Below are 11,729 nucleotides of genomic sequence, written 5' to 3'. Positions count from 1 at the left end.
CATGCTTTGCAAGTAGGAAAACCAGCAAATCAGCAGTGTATCAAATACTTGTTCTCCCCACTGTATATACGCATGCATTAGACAAACAGAATTCAGCATGTTCAGCATACTTAGACATTTTATTGGCAAAAATTAAGTTAAAATATGACAACATATTAGCAGCATTTATTCATACTTTTATCGTATATATAAAGCACAAAAACAAAAGAGAATCACAGGGGTTCCTTCATCCACCCAGCACAATGCCTAAGACCAAACTCTATTGAAGGGTAGCAATGAAAGCTTGAAGTGCAAGTATGCCTCTGTGACCTGCCAATGTCTTAGGGCCACAAAAGGGCATGTTGGCTTAGCAACAACAATTTAGCCGCTGTAAATGTCTGGAGCCAGTAAAATTCAGGCCAGATCGCATCCAAATAGAGCGTTCCACATCATTGTGGTCTGCTGCTTGGCAACCGGATCGTCGCTGTAGTTTAAAATGTTGCCGTTCCACATGCCCACTCCCCTCAAACCTTTAGATTTCACATAGTCTGTCTTTTGGCAAACACTCTCTGGATCATCATACCAAACCTGGTGAATTTGTCCGTCAGCATCCTATTGGGGAAAAAAACACAGATGCTTGACTGAAAAATAAGGGTAGAAAGTTGTGATTAATTTTAATACAGGTCATGGGAAGCTTTATTGGAAGTATCTGAAATATTATCTTGCACAATAATCTTTTCTATGCATTGATAAAAGGGATATTTCACAATCAAATTCTTTATGAAAACAGTTATCATTTGATGTTGACATGTTCGATCTTACTGTCAAGTTTTGAAGTACAGATAACCAAGTATTGTACTGTTAGGCCAAAATAAGAAACATAAGCTACATTAGTTAGTGGTATGAAAAAGTATCTGTACCTTTTGGAATTTCTCACATTTCTGTATTAAATCACCATCAAATGTGATCTGGTCTTTGTCAAAATCACACAGATGAAAATGCAGTGTCTGCTTTAACTAAAACTACCCAAATATTTATAGGTTCATGGGAGGACTCCACGGAGGCAGCCACTTCTGTCAAAAAAACATTGTTTCTCTTTCAATGTTCACAAAAAGGCATTTGGACACCGCACAGAAGTTTTGGCATTTTTTTTTGTGGACTGATGAAACCAAAGTTGAATTGTTTTAGAGTAACACACAACGTTATGAGTGGAGGAAAAATGGAACAGCTCACCAACATCAACAACTCATCCCCACTGTGACGTGTGGTGAAGGGAGCATCATGATTTGGGGCTGTTTTGCTACATCAGGGCCTGGACAAATTGCAATTATTAATGGAAGAATGAATTCAAAAGTTAATCAGAATGTTTTGCAGGAAAACCTGAGGCTGTCTGTCAGACAGTTGAAGGTAAAAAGAAGATTGATGCTGCAACAAGACAATGATCCAAAACACAGAAGTAAATCAACTTCAGAATGGTTTCAGAAGAACAAAATACAGATTCTGGAGTGGCCAAGTCAAAGTCCAGACTTGAACCCCATTGAGATGCTATGGTATGACCTAATGACGGCGATTCATGCCAGACATCCCAGGAATCTGACTGAACTACAGCAGTTTTGTAGAGAAGAATGGACCAAGATTAGTCCTGATCGATGTGCCAGACTTATTTGCAGCTACAGGAAGTGTCTGGTTGAAGTTATTGCTGCCAAAGGTGGGACTACAATATATTAAATGTGATGGTTCACGTACTTATTTTTCCCCCTTCTGTCATTGTTTGCATACTATCCTCATTAAAATATTAAAACCTATAAATGTTTGGGTGGTTTTAGTTAAAGTAGACACTTTTTTTTCATCCATGTGATTTCGACAGAGATCAGATCACATTTGATGGTGATTTGATGCAGAAATGTGAGATATTCCAAAAGGTTCATATAGGTTATATATAATCTGTATAGTCTTGAGAGTCTTGAGTCCTGTCCATGCATATAACAGTGAAAAAAAAATAGATTTTGATTGCATACTTTATTAAAAACTCCAAATAGTCCTTAGGTACAAATTTGAGTGTGAATGATTGTCCATTTATATGTTCTGCTATCGACTGGCAATTAGCCAAGATGTGCCCCATCTCTCAACCCAAGCCAGCTGGCTCTAGCACACACTTGACCCAAATGACAATAACCTGTGGCCATGCTGCCTCTTACAGGTCAGTACTGGGACAACAACAGACTTCTAGTTGGGGGAGGAAACTCCCAAATGTCAATAGGTTATGATTTTTTGGCCGCCCAGAGGAAGGTCTCACATTCTTGGCTACTTTGTTGTTGTTATTTTTGTTCTTCTTGGGATGGTACTAACAAAAATTCCTACTCCTCCGTTTTGGGAGGATGGATCACAATGAAATTTGGTGGGTAAATTGTAGGAAAGTATCGATCTTCGGAGCCAGATAATCTCAAGGTTTATTAATTATATCAATTAATTGTGGAATTCTAATTGCTAGTCCTTTGTCATTTCTGGATGTCTCACCATGACATTTGGGGATGTACTGTATACGCATCAATCCACAGAACCCTATTTCAAATTCTTTTGTCTCATTGCCAATTGATTACAATATTTGTGGAGTTATGGTTGCCTGTAGGTTCCAAGTTGAGGCAGCCGGGCAGGGCCAATACATACCTCGTAATTGAAGTACGGCGCCTGCTGCTTGCTGTCCCACAGGCGGCCGGTCAATGAGCCATTGACCTGCTTCATGATCCAGCTGTACGCTTGCTGTTTTCCAGCAGCATCACTACACGGCGTGCCACGGAATGGCACTTTGGCAATAGAGCAGATGCCATCCTGGTAGAGATACAGTATAATAATGCACTTGAAAAAAGGGCAGTCTTTAGCAAAACCATGTGAATACAACACCCCTAAAAAATACAGTAACAAAACAATATAGTGCAACATAGTTGGACTGCAAACCCAGCACCAGTGATGGTGGAGGTATTACTAGATATTAATATCCTACCTGTGAAAGGTTGAGACATGGGTAGTCATAGCCATACCATGGAACACCCATCACTAACTTCTTTGGAGCTATCTTTAAATTCAAATACTGGTCATAAGCTGGATAGTAAAAGACAGAGACCAAACAGAACATCAATAATTGGTTACTTCAACCCTGGCACACAAGTGGGCCACAAACCATTAAGCGTTTGAGTGACGGGGGCATTAGCCATGGCAATACAGTCCCCTAGTATCTGACTCTGCTCATCGTAGGACATCACAAACAGCAAATCGCAGGAGTCGGCAATGCTAACGTAGTCATAGCAACGTTTGTCGATACATTTGGGTGACCAGGCGACATCGAAGGACACCTGAAAAATGGGATTGGTTCACCAGGGAGGTTTGTTGTGGTCACACAGTAACATGGTCACCTGAGAACCAGGGATCTCCCTGTGGAAAGCCTGTGTAGTCTCTTTGACCAGATCTGTTAGGGCAAAGTACTCAGGCGAGCCTTCTTCGACTGCTTGTTCAATGTCGATGTTGATCCCATCCATGAACTGACTTTTGGCGAGGTTGACTTTCTCCGTTATCCAATCTGTCCTGTTGTTTTGGTCCACAATGTAAGCGAGGTGAACATCGCCTTGCATGAAAGACATACAAATGAGCTCTTCAACACATGCTTAAAGTTTGGATTTACATTGAAAAAATGTTAAAACCTGACAAGAGCCACTGTTCTGAATTGGTAACATCTGATTTAGAGTTGGAAAAAAAAAATACATTTTCTTTCAAATTTCTTTTTATTGGTGTTAAAAAAAAAAATACAGAACACCCCTCCCAAACTAAACAAAATAATAATAATAATAAATAAATTTAAAAAAAAAAAAAAAAAAAAAAAAAAATTGTTTCACTCTAAGTTATCCAACACAAACAACCATGAAGTCTATGTCTAATCGTAAATGTCCAGAGAGTCATAGAAAGTTCTTCCGTGCCATCACTTCGATACATAGTGGTTACGGAATAAAAATACAGTGCAATACATTCAAATGTCCCACCAAATAGGAGCAGCATGGAAAGCGACCGTACCGTTGCCCATCCCCCATGGCTAAATTAGCAATATAACAGTGCATATGTCATTCCTGCACTTGTGTAGTGGTGTTGTCAAAGAATGAAAGAAAAGGTCCCCATGTATTATAAAATTTCTTTTCAGAACCGCGAAGAATATATCTGATTTTCTCGAGCCTAAGATTCATCAGCACATCCCTTATCCAATGCGAAGTTGTGGGTGGGGCAGCCTCCTTCCACCTCAAAAGAACTAAACGTCGCGCCAAAAGGGTGGTAAAAGCAATAACCCTACACCCCCAAGTAGGCAGCCACAGACCCTCCGGTAAAACTCCAAATATTGATATTATAGGATCAGGAGTGATTCCGACCCCTAACACGAGGGAGAGGGCTTCAAAAATACCCTTCCAAAATATTTCTAAGCTGGGACATAACCAAAACATATGGATCAGTGTTGCATCCGCCAGCTTGCACCTATCACACAAAGGGCTGATTTCTGGAAAGATTCTGGACAATCTTACCTTAGAATAGTGTACCCGGTGTACTACCTTAAATTGAATCAGAACATGACGAGCGCACATAGATGAATTATGTACCCTACCCAAAACCTTAGACCACAGTCCCTCTCCGATTGGTGTTTGAAGATCCCGTGCCCACAGGTCTTTGATTCTGGATAAGGACGGAGCTACCTTATTAGAAATTAGATTAAAAATGCGCTTAATTCCCCCTTTCTCTGTCGGATCTAAAGACATAACATCATCTAAAACTGTTGTAGGAGGTTTATTTGGGAAAAGCGATATAATACTCTTAACGAAGCTTCTAAGTTGCAGATATCTAAAATGATGAGAGTTAGGAATATTAAATCTTTGGACTAGCTGTGCGAAAGAGGCAAAAATATCATCCACAAAAAGGTCATTTAAACGTGTAAGACCCAGGCTGGACCACAAATGAAAGGCTTTATCGACTGTTGAGGGGACCAAAAAATGATTCGATGCCACTGGGCTAAAAAGACAAGTACCAACTACACCATTTTTTTTCCTAAATTGAGATAGTATCCGAAGGGAGTGAGATAAAACTGGGTTATTTCCTGATACCCCAACTTTCAAGGGCAGTGGCGCACCACACAAGGCGGCTAATGAATTTGGGAGACATGCACAAGCTTCCATCTGCACCCAAGCGGGACCATTCTCCTTAAGATGGTAATATAACCAATATGCCATACAATTTAGATTTGCGGCCCAGTAATACAACTGAAAATTAGGAAGAGCCAAACCGCCGTCGCTTTTAGCCCCTTGCAGGAATTCTTTACGTAAACGTGGCTGTTTATTATTCCATATATAAGAAGAAATAATTGAATCCAATTTTTTAAAATATGAAACAGGAATGAAAATAGGCAAACATTGAAACAAGTATAAATATCTGGGCAATACCGTCATCTTGACAGCATTAACGCGTGCTGCTAGTGAGGTATGCAGCAGTGACCAATTAGCCAGGTCAGTCTTAGTCCTGACCAAAAGCCTGTCAAAATTATGCTCACGGAGTGCCTTATATTGCTTGGTTACCGATATTCCCAAGTAATTAAAGCTACTAGTATTCACTTTAAAAGGCAGGCTGACATCACCAATTTCAAATTTGTGAACATCTAAAGGCATCAATTCACTCTTATGGAGATTGAGCTTGTAACCTGAGAATCTGCCGAATCGTTGTAGCAGGTCAAGAGCAGGTGGAATCGAACTTTGTGAGTTAGATACATTTTCATTGATAAATCGTGATTGAACATTTTCTTAAAACACATTTGCGTCAGGAGATGAAAAAATCCTAACCATACCTTTGAGTACAACCCGTGCTCCTTCAGCATGAGCATGACACATAAGTTCTGCGTCGTATTTTCCAAATGTGGCCACCGTGGTCACCACACTCCAGTTGTACGACTTCCATTTCTTCCCACCCACGTCGAACACAAACACCTGAGATCACACACAGCACAACTATCCTCACATCTTTTTCAATCCAATAACAATCCCAATCTTACTAATTTATGTAAAGTGATTCAGCAAACGGGACATGCTTTGACTGTTTTGTTAATGTTTGCTTTTTGCACAGTATACACAAGACATCTAACCAACAAATAAAATAAGGTTTCAATTCCAATTTATTATTTTTAAAAAACTCACTAGTCCTAAATTTGGACTGACTTTCTTATTCAATATTATGAGATCTTTTGGGTAAACGTGAAAAAAAGAGAATCCTACCAGTCCCTCGAAAAAAATGCTTGTTTGGTTCATTGAAGACTCTTCAGTGGGTGTAAACGTAAATGCCGCCCACCCCCAAATCAGATAGAATAAGCTCAGCTCAATTGAGACCCCAAAAAAACTCTGCAAAAAAAATGGATCCATGGGTTTACATTTTATTTTTGTGTGGGAGACTGTAGTATTTATTCCAATTGAAAGTATTTTGTGAATTCAATACAATAACATTTAGTTTAAGATTGATCTTTAATTGTTGACTTTTTTCAGTTTAGCCAATCATAGACTTCATAATGCATTGGCATCACACATTCCCCATTCACTGCGTCACGTGTTCCCGAAGGGGGCTGCCCAACACTCCGCTTCATTTATTAGCAGTCAGTCACATTCAGCGATCAAAAGCTGGATTTAGGTTGAAAAAGTACGAAAGCCGTACTGCTTACAAACGGGAAGGATTGTCTCAGGAGTGATTTGTTTGAGGATTCAAGGTAACGATTATGTTTTTCGTACCATGCATGCATTTTGACATGTTGTGAAAAAAATCAGTGGGAGAAATTAGCCGCTACAGCATTGGCATTATACTTTGCAGTATTTACATAAAATAAATGCTACCTGCACGATTTTTTTGCTTTTAACCAAGAATTGAGACTGTTTTGCGTCCATTACGTCCAAGAATTCAGGGATTTAAGCATTTCTTCACAAGAATTTTCAACAGAAAAAGCTCTTTGTTTACATATGGCGGCCGCTAATTTCCTTACTGACTAGCCTCGTAGTTCACAATATTTACGTAAAATAAATGCTACCTGCACGTTTTTTTTTTTGCATTCAACCAAGATCGAGACCGTTTTATGTCCGTATTTACAAAGAATTCAGGGTTTTAGGCAGTTATTCGAAAGAATTTTCAACGGAAAAAGCTCTTTGTCTGTGTTTCCACTCAGTCAGCTTTGACGGAGGTAGGCCCCCTATGAATCAGCCCAGTGTCCCATCAATACATTATGAAGTCTATGAGCCAATACTGTCTGAAAGATGCTGGGGAAGCAAGAATTGAGAGCCTCAGTTTGTAGGAAATGTGGAATGTGTCCCATCCATTACCAAGGGGGTAGGTTCACAGAGGGACAGTAGGGGCATAACACTAGCAACTATTCAGGACGCTCAAACTGTCCCGACCAACTTTTAAGCAACTTTATTAGCATTATTTAATGACTTCAGTTGTATAGGTCATTTAGATTGACGACCCATATGTTGTAAGGATACAAGTGACCCTACCAGTATTAAGTGAATTGTTTTCCCCTTTTCAATGCTGAATGTGCCAGTCCATATTTCCCCCCTCAAATGTACGTTTGATTGGCTGATGACTTGACCCCCCCACACACACACATGCACTCACAGCCCCATGCTGCCTCCTCCGCCCCGAAAAGGAGGGATATTAGAAGTTTTTTGTGTTTGGTTTTTTTTTTCGGCCAGCAGCAGCTGCAGCCACTGTAAGTAATGTAAAAAGACGTCAATGTTGTGGAGACACCACTAATTTTGCTACTGAAAGTCCAATCTGTATCAGCGTTAGCGTAACATTAAAATGTGGAATTTGCTGATCTGCAAAATTTGACTAGGAAGCTGCTTAAAGAGAAGTGTCCTCCTTTATGTGTTTTCTACTGTTAACGTTAATTAAACTGTGAGGAATGTAGTGAACCGAGGTTTATACCATTCTCCCATATTTTCATTTGTATTTTATTTATGTGGTTTTAAAGCAGCCCAAAGGAGCTTTCATTTTTTGGTGAGTTTGGCTGTGTTGTGGATAAAAGCATTAGTGTTTAACTTGAAGGAAGGCTCAATTTTTATTCATTTTTTTTATTCCCTGACTAAGAGGGTTTTTTCCAGTTATATTTAATTTCTATATATATACATATATATTATACATATGTTATATTTATTTTTCAACAATGTTGAGTGGTCTTCCGACAAATTTTCAATCATTTTTTGCATTCCTGGCTAGTTAAGAGATTATTGTAAGTTTGTATTTATTGTGTATTTTAATATAACAAGTTACAAACAAATATTGAAATATACATTTGCTAATTAAATCCATTAATTCTTGGAGTTTTCAAACTGTTTCTTCAGTAGTTTTTGAAAACAATGGTTTGAATCGAACGGTGTATCACCTGAACCATTACATATGAAAGTTAGTATAAATCAATACAAATGTATTTTGCATTGATCATTTAGCCTATGAATTAATTACGTTCATATTCATGGGAAATGTAGCCCTGACGCCCATTCACCCACTCTTTTTGGTTTTATTAATGTCCTATTGTCCTAATGTCCAAAAATGTACATGCAGGTTATGCTGCTATACCATCCCTACCAATGTTGAGACCAAACCTACACCCTTGTCTATGACTAACCGAAAAGTAAAGGACTGTTAAATGCTGCATTGTACTTTCTTCTTTTTGGACTTCCTGATTTTTTCCACCCATATGTAAAACATATCGTGCAATGATATATACATTTGAAAAATTGTACAACATAAAATGGTTAAATAGTATATTCCCTTAGAAATGAATAATCATTTATCTGGTCCACTTTGATCAATTTTTTTGATTTGAGAAAAAATAATTTGAAATCACAGTGAAAAAGAGGAACAAAGCTCCCTTTAAATATAAACAAATAAAACTCGGTTTCAAAGCTTTATTCGAAAGAAACTTCACAATAAAATGAATCTTAATCCTGTAAAGCAACCAACTGTAATAACGGTATGGTATTAGCATAGATTATCTCTGAATTGCTGATATCACCAAACTTGTTTTAGGAGTTTTTGATGGTCGAGCACCCGTACCTCGAAATCCCTTTCGTCGCGTATTTGATTGCATAAATCATCTCTCTCACACGGACAGGAGACGGCCCAATTAGCCGGAATTAACGACGTTAAAAACCAAAGTAAATAGGGTGACATTTTAAATCTGGATTTCCGATGGATACCGAAACATACTCGGAAGTTTTCGGGCTCTACGGTGACTGATGTGGGACAAACTTCAATTGACGCACGGACCTGATGGGGAAGTATACTAACCCAGTTTATTAATACGTTATTAGAATATTCGTTATGTGCAACCATCATCGTGTGAATAGGTGTCTTTTTGCATGAGCGACCAGTTCTGAGTGTGGAAAGTTCTGAAATATGTTGTGAAATTTAATTGACAAAATACAGTACTAGCCGGTGTTTGGGCAAAGTTTAGGTTATTATCTTAATTATTATCTTTTTTAAATGTTTTATTTATTTTTTTTATCTTATTTTATTTAGAATTATTTAAATAATTTTTACCACGAGTACCTTTTTTGCCATTTCAAATTCTTTTTTATTTATTTCTTTTTATACATTTTCCCCACAAAATTGATTAATTCTCTCATTTTATTTAAAGTTATTTACAATCATGTGAAACAATTAGGACACCTTATTATATATTCAGTTCTTTATTAATAAATGTTCACATATCAATGTCTGGTCTTGTTTTTCTTTATCTCTGGAAAAGAAAGTGATTTAATTGCAGGCAAACAACAAACATTATCATTGTTTTACTCATTATGTATGTAATATATAAACAAAAATGCATCTTCTAACTGAGGAAAAAGTTACCCAGATATTAGACCGACATTGACTAAACGTTGATTTTCCATCAAAATCATCAGTATGGTTGACATAGAAATTTTCTACGTCAAGTGACGTTGAAACATCGTCGTTCTATTGTATGTCAGGCAATGGTTGGGTTAACATTGTTTTATAGTAGATGAACTAATGTTGACAAATAGTTGATTTATGATTCACCAGGGAATATGATTGAAAAGTCATTGAATTATGGATGAGCTAGCATTTTGGTCGAAAACAACATTGATTCAGCATTGTTCCAATATTATTGATAATCGAAATGACGTAAGGATTTTAAAGTTGAAACAACATTAATTGAGTGTGCAAAAGTGACGTTGATTCAACGGTATAAGATCGACAGCGAAATGTTGATCCAACATCTTTTCAACATCGGTCAGCTATCTGAGTAGGACACCCTACCACCTAATAGCTAGTGTTGGCCCCTTTGGCTGAAATAACTTCAGTTAGACGCTTTTTGTAGTCATCTACCAGTCTTTGACATCGGTCTGAAGAAAGTTTGCCCCACTTCTCAACGCAGAATACTTTCAGCTGTGAGATGTTTGAGGGGTTTCATGTACAACCCGTTTGAAGTCACTCCACAGCATAACAATGGGATTAAGATCTGGGCTATGACTCGGACATTCCAAGACTCTCAATTTCTTCCTTTTCAGCCAGTCCTTGGTGAATTTACTGGTATGTTTTGGGTCATTGTCATGTTGCAGGGTCCAGTTTCGCTTCACCTTTAATTTTTTCACAGATTATCTCACATGTTCCTCTGATACACGATAGCATTCATGGTGGATTTTATGATGGTGAGCTGGCCAGGTCTTGCTTCAGCAAAGCATCCCCAAGCCATGACACTTCCACCTCCATGCTTCACAGTTGGTATGAGGTTCTTTTCCTGGAATGCTGAATTGGGTTTACGCCAAACATGTCCTCCCTTCTGGTGTCCAAATAATTCCAAATTTAGATTCATCTGTCCAAAGAACATTATTCCAGAAGTCCTGGTCTTCGTCTACATTCACTCTGGCAAACCTCAGTCTGGCCTTCATGCTCTTCTTGGGGAGTAAAGGTGTCCTCCTTTACACCACCCATAAAGGTTAAACTTGTGAAGTCTCTTTGTGATTGTAAAGGCTAGAGTAGCAAGAACCTGCTGTAGGTCCCTTGATTACATTTTAGGGTTTTTGGAGACTTCTTTTAGCATCTTGCAGTCTGCTCTCAGGGTGAACTTGCTTAGATGGTCAGACCTGAGCATGTTGGCAGTGGTTTTAAATTTACTCCACCTGTAGACTATTTTTCGGACAGTGGAATGGATGATTTAATAATCTTTTGAGATCTTTTGAAATCCCTTACCAGACTCATAAGTGTCTACAATCTCCTTTCTGAAGGCCTCAGACAGCTTCTTTGATCTCACCATGGTGTTTTTCTCACTTCAACAGTCAGGAGCAAATCAGACTAAATGTGGGGTTTAAATAAGGCAAGCCTCCTTCAAAACACTGAGTAATGATGTGCTACACCTGTGTGTGATTTTAGCAATTTTATGTCGGATTGAATGTGGGGGTGTCCTAATTTATTCCTCAACAGAAATTCCACTTATTTAAAATACATTTTACAGAAAGTTCTAATATCTTTATATATACAGTATATATAATATATATATCTTTTTTACGTTGTAATTGTTTAGTTCTATTTCTTGAATCTCTCAAGATTGTTAAAATTGCTATTAAATATCATTATGACCAAATATGTTTTTCTTCTTTTTTTTTTAATTGCTCATCGCAAAATACGTAGGGAAACACTAATACTACAATTTGAATTATGAATGACTT

At 38.0% G+C, this 11,729-nt stretch overlaps 1 protein-coding gene across 1 annotated transcript; it reads right to left on the bottom strand.

The window, feature by feature from the left end:
• ctbs (chitobiase, di-N-acetyl-) lies at positions 1-9,258 on the bottom strand. Its single transcript, XM_057842302.1, has 7 exons — positions 9,094-9,258; positions 5,846-5,984; positions 3,390-3,598; positions 3,158-3,329; positions 2,981-3,078; positions 2,647-2,808; positions 1-591 (listed from the first exon to the last, which is right to left on the bottom strand). The coding sequence occupies exons 1-7, from the start codon at positions 9,208-9,210 to the stop codon at positions 394-396; spliced, it is 1,095 nt and encodes a 364-aa protein (XP_057698285.1). The 5' UTR covers positions 9,211-9,258; the 3' UTR covers positions 1-393.
• Positions 9,259-11,729: the final 2,471 nt, after the last annotated feature.

The sequence above is a fragment of the Corythoichthys intestinalis genome, chromosome 7 (genome assembly GCF_030265065.1).
Source record: "Corythoichthys intestinalis isolate RoL2023-P3 chromosome 7, ASM3026506v1, whole genome shotgun sequence".
In the NCBI taxonomy this organism is placed as follows: Eukaryota; Metazoa; Chordata; class Actinopteri; order Syngnathiformes; family Syngnathidae; genus Corythoichthys; species Corythoichthys intestinalis.
The sequence above is the reverse complement of the archived record's forward strand: the minus strand, read 5'-3'. Positions and strand labels throughout refer to the sequence as shown.